Source organism: Branchiostoma belcheri, unplaced genomic scaffold (assembly GCF_001625305.1).
Source record: "Branchiostoma belcheri isolate BF01 breed outbred unplaced genomic scaffold, Haploidv18h27 scaffold70, whole genome shotgun sequence".
Lineage (NCBI taxonomy): Eukaryota > Metazoa > Chordata > Leptocardii > Amphioxiformes > Branchiostomatidae > Branchiostoma > Branchiostoma belcheri.
The window spans coordinates 1564872-1580767 of NW_017804354.1; the positions used below are offsets into that span (position 1 = coordinate 1564872).

Below are 15896 nucleotides of genomic sequence, written 5' to 3' on the forward strand. Positions count from 1 at the left end.
TATGGATGACGTCCTTTGGAGACCCTAAATCTAATGCGAGAGGGCGAAAAAAAAACAAGAAGGGTCCAAAAAAACAAGATGCCTAGATTAGAAATATACTAAGAGACGACAAATGTTAGGACACAAATTGAATGAGGTGACACAGTGTAACAAGTAAGAAGTCTTTTATTCAACATCAAACAGCAATAAATCAGATGGAACAGCAGTTGTCGTCCTGTCCTGTTTCTTTCACATTTTTGCAGGCCTGCAGGAACAAAGCATAAAAGGCCAAATTAGTTGCTGATTAACCCTTTGTCATGCATTACTACATTTCTTACCTGTGCAAAATAAGTCTATAGGAGCGTAGATAATTAATAAAATAAAAGGAATGTGGACTATTGTTCTAGCTTAAACAAGTATTGAACAGAGTGTCAAAGGTACATGTATGTACATGTATAGTACAAAGGTACACATGGACCCACCTGACACTGTTCTCTCACTAGTCTCAGTTGTCATCTTCTTCTGTCTCCTCCCTTCTCCTCTTCATCTTCCTCTTCCCTCTTGTTCTCTCAGTCACCCCAAGGCTCTGGCACACCTACAGAATAACACAACAGGAGTAATGAATTTACAGGAGTAATGAATTATCCTTCTTATAGATTGTGTTCTTAGACCTTTAAAAGTTGGTCAACATGGGCAAATCTAACTTTAAACAGTTTGAGAGAGAAAGAATATCAATAAAGGTGGAACAAAACAAAATATGTTTAGAGCTTGTACAATGTATTTTACATGTACATAAGCTGCTTGTAATGTATTTCAGTTGGTAACAAATGTATGCCTACCTGACAAACAGGATTTATTGACTGGTATGCAGCCGTCTTCTCTGCTGGTATGGGCAGCGTTTCCTCCTCACCGCAGTTCCAGCACACCAAAGGCAGCATCGTCTTCATCACCCCTGACTTCAGTCTGGCTGAATAGTAGTACTGTGCTACTGGTGAAGTGCATGTCACTGCCCTACATGAAACAGGTGGAAAAAATATGGAACAATAGTCAATTGTGCTAAAATCCAACTCTTCAGAAAAAACTAATTTTTTTTCAACATAAAGATTTATGTTATATGTTGTAGTTAAATGTACGTCTTTACTGTCCCCAAAGTGCCTTAAATTTAAAGCGTATATTCTACAACAATCCATATCAAATGTACCTCATTACTCACCTGTTTACAAAACAGATGTCATGTAGTGGGTGTGTCTCAGTGATCCAGGCCACTCCACAAGTGTACATCGATTCTTCTTTCAGACCATCTAGCTGGGTCTTCTGTTTTGTTGTCAAAGCTTTCAAGCTGTGAATCGTTCTTGGTCTTCGACAGTCCAGACACATCACGATGCCTCTTGTGTTCTCTGCCGATGGATTGAAAGGCATTCCATGACCAGTGGTTCTTGATGCATTCAGGCTTGGCCTGTGGTTTTCTGAGGTGTCCGTTCCATACACCTCATGAAACTGCTTGAAGTGTTCACCACTTGCATCTATCACAGGATCAGGGAAGTTCTTGAGTCTGCTGAACATTTCAGGAGGAAGTCGTGGTTTTTTGCAGTACTTGCATGCACTGTTTCCACATTTCTTTATTGAAAAGAAATAGTGCCTGGAAATGCAGCAATGCTGCATGAAGCCAGCAAGGTCCTTCTTAGCTTGCATCTTGACTTTTGTTGTGTCTTCTTTCGTAACTGTTTGGTCGATCAGTAGGATGAGATTCCACATTTCCTCAACTTCATCATCTGTGGCAGGGTCAACTGTGGAAAAAGGCTCACCCTTTAGACACAGGCGTTGGAACAGTTCATTGAGCATGGCGCGAACCTTTTCTGTGCTGGCAACCACAGCCTCCTTGAATGCAGGGTATTTCTGTGACAGTGCTCTTGCATCTTTCATGCTGTTTACACCCTCCATGAGCTTCTCCATCTCTGGTGGCAACTTTTCACGCATAATCCCAACAGCCTGCAGGGAGAGGTTGATGATACTCATGATTCTTTCTACTGGGTTTCGAAAACTGTTCTGGGGAGCTGTCCTAGCACAGACAAGCATGTCCAAGTCGAGTATCACAAACATACAGATCAGCGACACTTGAACACTCATATAAGTCACTCTATGATCAGGGCCTCCATCACTGTACTGTAACAGGATTGGTAGGCCAAGCTTTCCAGCCTGGTTCAGCACATCGTATAGCTCCGTCTGATGTCTGATCGGAGATGAGGACTGGAAAGTGGCGTCCTTAAGAGCGATGAAAACTTTGCCACGATAGAAGGAGTCATCTGCACTTTCTGGGACATCAGACACAAGGATAACACTGGGTGTCAACTTCAGCTTGGTGAAATCATGGTCTGCAACTGCAAATGTTGTATTCTTTGCCACTAGTACAGATTTCCCACGATCCACTGCAGCGACAGGGAAACCTGGTTCACCTACTTTGATGGCATGTTTGTCATCAAGAAAAACGACAGAACATGATTGCCTGAACATGACAGCAAACTCTCTGAAGTACCGGAATACCGCAGCTGCATAGTGGCAATCTGGATGATCATGGTTCAACTGCCTACTCTGCACCATGTATTTCACTCCAAGTCTTCCGGTGTAGCGGATTGCTTTGTCAACAAATGCGTTTTTGGGCCAGAACTGCAGGCTGACCCACGTTGAAGATGGTACCTTTGCTCCTTCTGGAAGCCTCTTGAAAACCTGATTGATGAAGTCTGGGACAGACAGTGCGAGAGCCATGTGGCAAACTTGACCATGCCTTCTGTCGTCCACTGTTGCTAGCTGCATCTCTTCTATGAACTTTGTTGCTTCATCCCAAAACTCTGCGTACATCTCGTGTCGTCCCTCATTTCTTGATCTCATGTCAACAATTAGATCTACATCCTGTGCATCTAACATGATCTTTAGTCTTTGTCTGATCTCCTTGCCTGAGATGCACTCCTCTGTTGCATCATCATTAGTCAGAAATTGGTACATCTCCTTCAAAATGACTGGCTTTGCATTTGTAACCAATGAGAACCTATCTCTGAACTGTTTCCGCATTTCCCTTGTGTGGTATGTGGGCATGTCTTTCTCAGCCTGATGCATCATTTTCCTGGTGTTGTTTAAGTCTCTCATCTCTTGTGATGGAACCTTCCAGGCAAAATGCAGACATCCAAGGTTGTTCCCCAGCTTATAAGTGTAAAGTTCTATGCTCATGGGTAGCTCCAGTTCACTGATGTAATAGTACCTTTGTTTGCGGTCCGAGGGGGCAAAGTCATTCACAATGCAGAGTTCATACTCTGCAATGCTAGCAAGGTGGTTCTCCAGCTTGGTGTACCTGTTGATCAACTTTTCATTACTTCGTACTCTGGCTTCAATCACACGGAGTTCAGTACTGGTTCCATCATCCACTGATCTAGTTGGGAAGACCTGTTTCCTCTGCTCTTGCACTTTCTGGTTGGAAGCCTGCAGATGTTCACTGTACTTGCTTAGTCCCTGTCCTATCTCAACCACTATGTCTTTCACACTTTTCAACTTGGGCTGTTGCAGCAAAGGTAGGGTGGCAACTTTGAACAGTTCTTGTGCATGCATTTCCAGGTCTCTACATGACATTGGAGTAAGAGTGTGTCGATGAAGTGTAGGATTGTTGTACACCTGTGCAAAAGTGTTCTTGTCATACAGGGATCTCAGTGCTTTGGGGAGATAGATGGAGCGGTCAGCAAGTTTCTTCAAATGTGGCAGCATGTACCAAACTGAATTCCTAATGGAAGTCATGATTTCCTTGCTTGATGCTTCATAAGCTTTGGTCCGTACAAACCTATTTTGGGGACACAAAAAAAAGCTTAGTATACTGAAAACCAAGGTCGTAAATGCATACTTTTACCCACAATTATGTACTCTGGATCCAACAGAAAAACCCTCAATGAATATCTGTAAATCTTAAAATCTTTAGTTATAAAAAGGAAAAATCTACTGTGTATAGTAACAAGTGAACTCACCTGAAACCCTGTCCCTTCAACACATCAATGATGTCATTGTATAGACGGATGTCTCCCCTAGTGTTGTTATTGCTACATTGTTGTGTGCTCCCAGTCCCAGCATAGGCTGGAAACATCCACTCCTGCTGACCTTGTTCTCTTGATGCTTTCATCATTACCTGTATACATGTGCATGTGAAAGGAAAAGTAAACCTTTTGTTCCTAGTTCACAATAAATGTGTCTTAATGCAATCAAAGAAATTGAAGAGCTGACAACGTTACTAAATTGGATATCAAAGCTAAAATGATGGGGAAAAAGAATTCTTAAGAAAGACTAAAAAATCCCCCCTCAAAAAAAATAGTACTGCAAAAAGAGCGTTGAGCTTGAATGCGTAGTTTGTTTATAGCTATAGATGCAAATATACCCTAAATAATACCCTAAATATCCGACTGAAAATTAGCAATTTACGTGCCAAATGTGGACCAAAAATTAAAAAAAAAACACACATATTTTGCCAACATCAAGTATAAATAACCAGAAACGAATAAACGATCATTCTCCATGCAAAATACATGCAAGCACGATGCAAGGAGCCTTGATACATTTATGCATTTATTTTATACTCCCCTTCTAGGAATATTTCACCCGTGTTTTTTTTTTTTTTTTCGTACAAGGTACCCGATTCAAAACAGACTTTTCTTACCTCAAAAGCAGTCTTAGGCCTAGGAACACCTTCAGTCGTAGCAGCTGTCTTGTCGATCACCATACGGATGAAACACCCGAACTGCTTGGTTGCCTGCCCCACCTGTAAGCCGGAGTAAACCTCAATGCCTCTCCCGACCTTCTCGTCATTACAGAAGAATTGCACTGTTGCTGATCTTGACAAAACTTGCTTGAAATTGTGTGGTCGAAACTCACTCGCCGCTACAAGTCTCTCGTACAGTTGCGCGAAAGTTAGCTCTCCCTGGCCGACATCGAGCGCGTACCAGTCAACAACAACGTTTCCGCACGCTTGTACGACCTTAATGCTCACATACTTGGCGACCAAGGGTGGTGAGCCCACATACTCTGTAGAACACGACGCCATCTTTCCTCTTTTTAAACTGTGGCGCCCGGACTCTTGTGCGCACGTACACCATCGTTTTGCGGCCATGTGCTCTTTATGGGTTTCACGTCAATCTGACGATTTGCGGCACTGTCGTGAACCCCTTTGGTCATAGTTACAGGAAGCGGAATTTCTTGTTTTTTTTTTCTAGGAACAGGCCAAAATCAATGCGCGCGCGGACGTCATCCATAAAATTTACTTGGTGTGGCCTAAGGGCTAATAAAAATGTTGGCTATTACAGTAAGGGCTAATGGAAAATGTTGGCTATTAGAGTAAGAGCTAATTAAAAATGTTGGCTATTAGTTCTAGTCGTTATCTGTTCTAGTCGTTATTTGTGCTGCGTGTGTGCTCGGCAGATGTGTGTGCGTGTGTGCTTGGTAGAGGCAAGAATTTTAGTACAGTGAGAAAGGGAGGCGCCCTTGACTAAAATGGTACATGCCACTGACGTAACGTGGTTAACCGTGGTTAAATTTCAAGAATTATGTACATTTATAACCATCCAATAGATAACGACATTTAGGAGATTGAGTTGAATCTACATGATGGACATACAGCGTGTTGGAACATTAAACCTTCATATTGTGTGTACAACTGTCTTCGTACTGTAACTTGGTAGGTGCAAAGATCAAAACACGAAAACGTGTTCCTTTCATTCAAAGTAAACACACTTGCTGGAGATTTTTTAAAGACATAACCTTACCTTACCTTACCTTACTTGGGGCCCCTTGGCCCCGTGCGGAGCTATAGGCCACCGACGATTTCCCTCCATCTAGCTCTGTTCTTGGCTTCTCTCTCAACATCCTTCCAGCGCATTCCCAGTTCAGACAGCTCCTTCTCCGTGTCTCGCCTCCAGGAGTTTCTGGGACGGCCCCTCCTTCTTTTCCCTCTGGGGTTTCAGGACAGAGCCTGCCTGGTGGTGCTGTCAGCTGGCTTTCTGACGGTGTGCCCTATCCAGCTCCACTTCCTTCTCAGGATCTGTATGGCAACTGGTTCCTGTCCTGCCCTACTCCACAGTTCTTCATTTCGGATCTTCTCCGGCCATCTGATGTTGTATATGCGTCTGAGGCAGTTGCTAATGAACGTCTGTATCCTGTGTTGTGTTGACTTGTTCATTATCCATGCCTCTGCCCCGTACAGCAAGACTGACTTGACGTTGGAGTTGAAAATGCGTACCTTTGTGTCCATGTGGATTTCCCTGGAGGCCCAGATGTTCTTCAGCATGACTAATAATGTGTGTCTGCAGTAGGTAATTGTCTAGTATAGTTAGAAGCAATTATATTTAAATCAATAGTTGATGTAGATTTTTAGTACCACACTTTTTGGATAATACCACACTTGTTTTTCACTATGGTGATATAGACTCAGAAAATGAAGGGCTCTCTTTGGCTGAGGGATAGTAGCCATGTTCTACTACAAATATAAGACAGGAAATAAGAATCTGCCTGAAGTTTTGGACAAAATGGCCAAACCCTTTTTAGGGGGTGGAAACTGGCTAATTGTCATTGATACGGCTGAAAGTCATAATTCGTCCGCTTATATCGTTTGCTGCATTCTATTCTAATCTACAGTCATACTGGACAGTAATGTTCATTTTGTTGTCATACTAAACAGTTCTTTGCAATTACTTAACCCTACCTAGACCGGGCTTTTTTTGACATGGGGGGACGGGGGGGGGGCTCTTTTGACCCCCCCTAAGAACTCGCGAACGGTATGTCGTATGACCACCAAATTTTCAGAGAATGGTGTACTAGTAAAGATTTATCATATCTACAATTTTTATGTCGTTATGATGTAATATGACGTCATTATGACGTCATTAATGTGATTTTTTTGGCCAAAACCGTCTAAATAGGTTTTTCCCTGAAAACTAAATGGTATTCAACGTAACTGTACCAAAAGTGTTTGTGACAGAATATGATGGTGTACTAAGCCTTATGTTGCCCATAGCAACACCGGTGACGTCATAAAATGACGTCATGCATATTTAAGATATCCGCCATCTTGGATCATCAATCTTGAATTTTCAAAAATAGTTTTTTTTCATGATAAAGCCTAAAATACATCGTAAACATACTAAAGACCTTAATTTAAACCTTTTTTGGAAAAAGAAATGGAAGTATTGATGCAATTTTAATGAAAATAACCTGTATATACCTGTTCTAATTATATGGTCCGCCATGTTGGATTTTGGCCAATGACGTCATCAAATTAGCATAAATTATGCATATTTAATGATAAAATTTACATAAAATTATATGGGGTGTTATTAATATTAGAAACCATTAGTAACTTGACATAAACATAAACTTCTATTGTTGAAACAAAAAGTACTAAATTTAGCAAAAAATGCCTGTCAGAAACCCGTTGCCATGGCAACACAAAAATTATTATCTTATTCCAATGATAGAGAATTGTTGCCAACAATATTCTAGGAAAAGTCACCAAGTTTGGCCGTTCTACGGCTAGCCGTTCAGACACTAGGTGACATCAAAGTTGCCGCGGGCACTTTTAGCCCCCCCCCCCCCGGTCTACGGTAGGGTTAAGCTTGTGATAATGCTGGAAAGTATGCTGTTTTGTTTATGTTCATTATGTGGGAGAACAAAGGTCCACGGTAAAGTTACCTTACAAAAGCATTTACAAAAACACCGACATTCTTGGGTTACACCATGTCAAAGAATGCAGGTCATAGTTGATGTATGTGTCCCTGACTGCTTTGTCTGCTGTAATGTTGACATTAAAAAGCTACTGCTGGCCCTAAGGGCACGAATTCTCGCTTTTCAATAAGGCACATCCATGGGATATGGATCATAGGCAACATGGTATTTGCACCGCCGTAAAGGATCGAATCTAGAGACTAAAGACAAGTCCGTGGCTCTTCCGTTGGCTATGGCACAATCGGCCAAACTCATGAATTGCTATACAAAGATACAAATCGGCATTTCAAACCACAGACTTTAGCTAACATAAGCAATAATCAGTAAACAAGTTTGACCTGGTTGTCTCGGTGTGATCATACTACCTGTCGGATGACCTCGCCGGGTCATGACCCCCAGAAAAGAACTGCGCATGCTGCCTGTAGTCTTTCTAAACATGGCCGTGATTGTCGGCTGGATAACTGAGTCTGTCTTGGAGATTTTGCAGATCTCTGGGCTGACACTTCAGTCTTTTTTCGTCTTCTGTACGGCCTTTATCCTGGCATGTTTCCTCTTGAAGAGACGTGGTAAACTGCCTCCCTACCCGGCAGGACGTGTGCCTGTTCTCGGGCACCTCCTCGCCTTGGGCCGAGCGCCTCACCTCAAGCTGACGGCGTGGAGGCGGCAGTACGGGGACGTCTTCATCGTCAGGATGGGGATGGAAGATGTGGTGGTTCTCAACGGCTACGCTGCCGTCAAGGACGCGCTCGTGGACAGGACCGGGCTGTTCGCCTCGAGGCCTGAAACTTACCTGAATGACTTATTTGTAGAAGGTGAACATTTATTCACTTATGCTCTTCTATGCTGAAGTTATGCAAAAGGATTTTAAACGTAAGTCATGCAAAAGATTCAACACTAAACGTAAGAACTTACCAAGGACAGTCTTGGATACTTTGTCTGCTGTCTTGTGACAGAAATAGCCCTTGTAGTTGTGTCTACAGCAGCCTCGTTGCTAATTGTACGTGACTACAAAGTGAGACTAAAGCGTCAACACTGTGTCCTGTCAGCAACATGTATTGAAATAGATGTAGTGTTTATAAAATAGATATGATGGGGTTATGTTTTCAGGGTTGTTTGCGTGTGTTTAGTGTTTGTGAACAAGATAACTCGAGAAGACCTTCATGGATTGACTTGATATTTGTTAGGTGGGTAGGTCTTGATGAGACCTGAAAATGATTAGATTTTGGGCCACCTGGCGACTTGTCATGGTACTGCAGCAGAACTTCCGGTTTTGACCGTAGTGACATGATTTTGAGCCCCATAGCTGCTTGCTCTGGAACTGCAGGTAGGTTTGAAGAGAAATGTTTAAAGGACCAATTGATCGTCGTGATTTTTGGTATGTAGGTAGCTTGAGTGATGATTGACATAATAATATAACAATTATGCAAATATGGATGTAATTTGCATAAGTCATGAGGAAATTTTATAAATCAGCGGCATTCCATAATAGAACTATTCTTTGACAAGCTTGTGACATATGAAATTAAAAATGAGAGAAACACAGGCAGATATGGATTATGCAAATGAAGACTTAATTTGCACAATTAATGAGAAAATGTTATAGTTCCAAAGTGGTACCTGTCTGTAATTTCATTTGTGAAGGTGAACATCATTAAACATAACTTATTCAATTTAGGATTCTATTTGCATAATCAGGGGGATTAATATATAATTTCTGAGTCTTAAGGCTAACATCATTTGGCGAAGGAATGAGATGGGGCTCTAGTTGAGACATATTATTACCTTCGCCAGGAAGTTATGCTTTTGATTTTGGCTAAGCATTTTGTAACCTTTATGATATGAATTTTGTACAACCTGCTACACACATATACACATGTAGTATTGGGCCATTTGAAATTAGATCCCTGGTTTTGCTACTGTAGTTCTCTTCGGTGCACAATATTACTGAAAGGTTAAGATCATCGCTAAAGGTATACGATCGTAAAACCGTTTTCTCCAGGCATAGCATTTGAACGCTGGGGGACCACGTTCAGACAGAGAAAGAGCTTCGCCACCGCCCTCCTAAAAAAAACTCGGCATGAAGGTTGGAACTGGCAGCATCGAGGAGAACATCCGAGAGGAGGCAGGATGTCTCCGCAACAGGGTTAGACAAGATTTGATGAACAATTCTTAATAAACGAATTCCCGTACTTTTTTACTCGAATTCCTGTATAAAACTAGTTTTGTCATTGTATCGTACCCACTGTCAGGAGTAATAAGTCGATATGTATGTGTTATCTTTTTCTCTTTTGAACATTGTTTCTCGATGACGTTTAGTCATGACATTTCTAATCTAATGACGAATGATTTTTATCATTCCTCTGACCAACGCCTCATGAGGCCGATTCTATCTGTCATGATTTTGCAGATAAACAAATTCTGTTCAGATTGCAGAATACAACGGAAACCCCACCGACATCGCCCATAACGTGACCGTAGCGGTTGCAAACGTCGTCTGTTCCATGGTGATGGGGAAGCGGTACGACTACCAGGACGAGACGTTCCGGGCACTGTCAGAGGCGGTCGCCGCGATCGAGGCTGAAAGTCGAGCTGGACAGATCATCGCCGTCTTCCCATTACTACGGTTTGTTCCTGTCGGTAAGTACAATATTGGAAGATTACACAGTCCTTAAGCAAACTTACATCTGTAAGTGGCTAGTCTTACAGGGAAATCATGTCAATTATACTTTGAACAACATTGACTATAATGTTCCAGTCAACAGCTTTAGTCAGTTTGGTAAGATATAGATATACGAGGACTTCTTGATTTCTTTACCGAAACTTTGCATTCATTAGCTAGGTATTCCACATTATATTTCACAGTGAATAGAGCCAGCACCAAACTGTTGGAAAATATCAAAAAGATCGAAAATGTGATAAGAGATGAGATATCTCGTCATCGCGAGAACCTGGATCGCGAGAACCCGCGGGACTTCCTGGACTTCTGCCTGCTGGAGGTTGAGAAGCAGGAGAAGGTGGAGGGTCTGACAGAGGAGCACATCATGGGCATGGCACGAGACCTCTTCATTGCCGGAATAGACACAACCACCAACACACTTCGCTGGAGCCTGCTCTATATGACTTTGAACCCGGACATCCAAATCAAGGTATAAGTACTTGTCAGGATTAGATATTACCCTATGGTTCAATGCAAAACTCATGAAATGCTGACAAGAAACACTTGACATCCTCTTTTTTTAAATTTTTATTTCTCTTTCTGAGCATTTCCTACTGACTGCCAAACATTATTTCTTGTAACTTTTTGAACACTTAGAACATATTTATTATTATCATATTCAGTTGAGTTCATTCCTGCAAGTTAATGCCCGAGGGCTGATTTAAAAAAAATACTGACAACAGAGACCTGAACACAAAGTACCTTTAACAGGTGCAGCAGGAGCTTGATGCCGTTGTTGGTGAGGGTCTGCCCACCCTGTCCCACCGTTCCCAGCTGCCCTACGTGAACGCCTGTCTGCTGGAGGTCATGAGGATCCGGCCAGTCACACCTCTTGCTGTTCCCCACGTCACCACAGAGATGGCCAAAGTGTTGGAATATGACATCCCTAAGGGTACACAGGTAGCCTATCATCATGTTTTCCAACGTTGCATTTGAAAGAAAAAGGTTACTAACTTCTCCAGGGGGTGGTTCCTTTCTGCGAGAAAGAAATATAAATTCTTATAACATGCTATGTTTTTAGTGTGTGTGTATGTACGTATATCGACGTGTTTTCTATTTTGTCTGACACAGATACTAGCGAACCTTTACTCCCTCCACATGGACTCCGCCTACTGGCCTGATCCGGACCGGTTTGACCCCGGAAGGTTTCTGGACGCGGAAGGGAACGTCATCAACAAGCCTGAATCTTTCATGCCTTTTGGCGGAGGTGAGGCGTAGAGATATCATTCTTAGAACCGCAGTTATGATTGTATATCAGTTTCTTTTCGATAGTGGCTTATTTAACAACTTGGCGTCATTCATGTCCAGGCCGACGCGTGTGTCTTGCGGAGCAGCTGGCCAGGATGGAGCTTTTCCTGTTCTTCTCGACCCTGCTGCAGTCCTTCACCTTCAGGACGCTAGAGGGCGCTCCACGTCCAAGAACTGAAGGTCTCTGTGGCCTGACGTTGCCGCCGCATCCGTATACAGTCTGTGCGATCCCGCGTTAGTTATGTGGGTTTATGGTATAGGGAAATATTGGATCTTAGCTAATGTAGCAACTGCCCCTACAATATCAATTTTGAAACTTTGAGTCAATGGTGGCAGCTTTCTTAAACATGTTATAGATACATGATCATAGGAGATAAACTTGTTTCCTACAATCTAATAGTTTCTATGTACAGAGGAAATGGATAAGTCACGCACTGTGGACGTGGAGAACAAGCTTCTTCAGGAAGAATTTTTAGAAATATACATTTATAACCGGCCAATATATAACGACATTTAGGAGCTTGGGTTGAATCTACATCAGAGGCGTACGACGTGTTGGAACATTAAACCTTCATATTGTGTGTACAACCGTCTTCGTACTGTAACTTTGTAGGTGCAAAGATCAAAACACGAAAACGTGTTCCTTTCATCCAAAGTGAACACACTTTCTGGAGTTTAAAGAAATGTCAACTATAATCAGCAGTAATGTGTGTCTGCAGTAGGTGAATGAATGAATGATACTTGATTTCCGTGTCGTGCGCTATCCCGCGCCCAGCCCGCGTGGGCTTATACGACACCGATTCAATAAGTTATACATAAACAAAAGACGATCAAAGGAACAGATAACAGAATCCAAACAAAATATGAACGCAAATAAAGGTAGGCTATATACAATAATGGTGAACAAATAAGTGAACTCATAGCAGATCGTAAATGCAAATAAACAAATCTGTACAAACCAAGAGTTCACAAAATAAATACAAGTACATAAGGTAAATCAAACATAATAAGAGAAAACAAACGTGCAGAAGTAACAAAAAGTGACAACTGCTGATGTGTTATGAATACAGGTATTTTCTTCTTTTCCCCCACGCTCGATAAATGAAAGTTGCTAGGTCAGATACACCCTCGTTAAAGACTTAATTCTATTTTCATCTCTTTCCCATGTGATGTCAGGTGATTTTGTATACGAAACATATTTTCTCGAAGATCATCATAAAAGGGACAGTAAAAAAGAAAATGTGTTTCGTTTTCTACTTCATCCAGGTCACACATGGTACATATTCTATTTTCCTCAGGAATTCCCTGGTACCGTAATTGTTATTGATACGAATGGAAGTCATAATTCGTCTGCTTATATCGTTTGCTACATTCTTTTTAATGTACAGTCATACTAAAAAGTTGTTAGCGGTATTACTTATACATATAGAATACAACACGGGGTATCGGCCCGACCTCGGGTCGGATCGGCCGGAGGGCGATCCGACTCGCGGGAGGGCCGGGACCGAGGGCGATGCGGAATACACCGTGTTGTATTTTATTTATGTCATACCCACCCAAGAAAACACGCCTGTCAATGCAAGATGAGCCAAAAGTTGGTGCCACTGAACCCTAAAAAGCAACAACATCAATTCCAACGTCCGGATTCTGTATTCGAATTTTCGAAAGGTGCACAAGCGGGTAGGGCGAAACGCGTTCGAATAGTTTTATGGAAGCGTTCGATAACGGGTTCCGGACCGGGCCGTACCGTCAAGTACGGCCCGGTCCGAACCCGCTATCATTCGTTATCGCGGCCCGGGTATGATATAAAACACCTGACTAGACAGTAATGTTCATTTTGTAGTCATACTAAACAGTTCTGGAAACTGAAAAGACCTGGCAAATTAAACAACTAAAATTTTCTTGATCATTCTTTTTCTATACATGTAATTAGTTTCAAACTGATTTTTTGAATAAATGTATACGATGGACAACCACGTACTAGTATATAATCTATGGCAGGCGGAACATCAACATATTATGCAAATAATAATTTTTATGATTAATGTAAACATTTTTTATTTCTTAATGGTTAATAATAGGAATTTATAACCCGTCATATCCAATCTCAAGTAGATCCTGACTGTTTTGAATATACATTCTAGTGCATTCATTATGTGTGTGTCCATTAATTACAACCATTTCCATGTCAAATAATGTCAAACTAAAAGTCATCCTTTGATACTTGCTTTGCCTCTGGATTGAGAAAAGTATTGTCTGCATCCACAGCACTGGCTACGACCATTGGTGTTGTGATTGGAGCCGTGGTAGCCGTGGTGGTGGTCATTGTCGCTGGCATTGGCATTGGCAGTCTCCTTTTGGCTTGAGGTTCAACACCAAATGTTTACATAGAACCAGCTAAGAAGTAGAGGAAGACGCTGTATTTTTATATTTCCACAGCAGCCCTGTCGTTTGTATTAATTCCAACTTCATTACTTTTAATAGCATTAAACACACTAAAAAACAATGTCTTTATAGATACGTTTGTTGTTCTATTACCAATCCAGTAACAGCACTAAAAAGGAAATGGATGCCCCTGAAACAATACCAAAGCTAGCTGCATATGATTCCTTTTAGTATACTGTCTATGTAAAGAAAGAAGGATCACTTGCACTTCATATATATGAATTTGAATATTCCTAACGTCCTACGATGGTGATATAATCATATAATAATGAGAGTTATTTACTATGTTGCAGAAGAAGGAGGCAGCTGAGTATGCTGCCCTCAAAGACTCGGAGTCATGGTGAGCAAATCTTACAGTAGACCTTATCAGTAAATTGTCTGCAAAAAAGTTTGTTTTTCCTCACACTAACAATATTCTGAATAACTTTTGCAGATCTTCGCTGCTGAAAACAGGTGTGTTTGAACAAGTATCTTCATCAAGAAATGTTGAGAACGTAGACATAGCTTTTGTAGACATTAGATTCTTTATTTTGTGAAAAGCAATGACTGCAAGTTACTGGTACAAATGTGTGGTCCATTGTGCTAAAGGAATACAAGATGGCAGTTAGTACTATTCACCTGTAGGTTGTGGTACACAGTAAGTAGCCCCTATACAGTACACACATACATATACAAGCTTTCCTCTACACTGATACGTAGATCTGACATTGAAATAGAAAGCCAGTAGTATAATTGGCAGTATCTCTATAACATCAATAGTAAAAGAAAAGAGTATTAACTACACAGACAAAATTTAGTGAAATTCAGCTCGTTGAATATCAATAAAACTTTGTAAATGCAGAGAACGATTCATGGATGCTTTAGCCAACCCCTGCGTTTGTACATTTTGTGTGGAACTGAATAAATTAAACTTTAAAATACTTTTGCGACTTCCGTGTATTGTTCAGTATTTTAAACTATTTCTTTTTTTTTTCATCGCTTTGTTGAGATGGTTATTTATATCTTTATCTGTACCTCCATCATAATCAAAAGTACTTCCCAGATATGTAAAGGTGTTAGTTTGTTGGATATAGGGGGTATTCTTTTACACAACCAAACTTATCCTACCTTGCTTACGAATGAACAGACAGAATGTATGGCGTATACACAATCACACAATCCTGCCGCAAAATAATGATGATTAATATTCTTTTAACGTGCAATTACGTACGGTCGATGTACTAAACCCTTTATACAATACATTCAGAAAGGAAACTTCTCTATAAACAAACTTGGTTTTTTTATATTTATGTCCTCTTAAACCTAAAAAAATACATTGGCGATATCTGCATTGTGCTGAACCTACATTTTTTTTATAATTCTATTGTGCTCAACCACAATCAAAACTCAAAAACATTACCACAGAGCAGTTTATATCAATAAAGAGCTGGTTACGTAACATTTCCGACTTGCATACACGCAACTGTACTGCTGATATAACAAAGCAAAAGAGATCTAAATTGCAAAGCATGGGAATTTTTGGGACCTTTTTAAAGCTGCATTATGTATCTTTAGAACGATGTTACATAATACACCTTTTAAAGCTGCATTATGTAACATCAGGACGATGTTACATGATACACCTTTTTAAAGCTGCATTATGTAACATTAGGACAATGTTACATAATGCACCTTTTAAAGCTGCATTATGTAACATCAGGACGATGGGAAATGTTTTTTTTCTGGACAATTTTTTTCAAAGTAAGTGAAACCCTCCCTACTCCAT

The 15896-nt window shown here is 41.0% G+C and overlaps 1 protein-coding gene and 1 pseudogene across 1 annotated transcript; one reads left to right on the plus strand and one right to left on the minus strand.

Moving 5' to 3' along the window:
• Positions 1 to 217: 217 nt before the first annotated feature.
• LOC109484844 lies at positions 218 to 2878 on the minus strand. The gene is made up of 4 exons (XM_019788199.1): positions 1193 to 2878; positions 819 to 990; positions 462 to 574; positions 218 to 244 (listed from the first exon to the last, which is right to left on the minus strand). Exons 1-3 carry the CDS (start codon positions 2863 to 2865, stop codon positions 485 to 487), a joined length of 1935 nt encoding a protein of 644 aa, XP_019643758.1. The 5' UTR covers positions 2866 to 2878; the 3' UTR covers positions 218 to 244; positions 462 to 484.
• A 5264-nt stretch (positions 2879 to 8142) lies between these two features.
• On the plus strand, positions 8143 to 11925 carry LOC109484845 (annotated as a pseudogene).
• The last annotated feature ends 3971 nt before the right edge of the window (positions 11926 to 15896 follow it).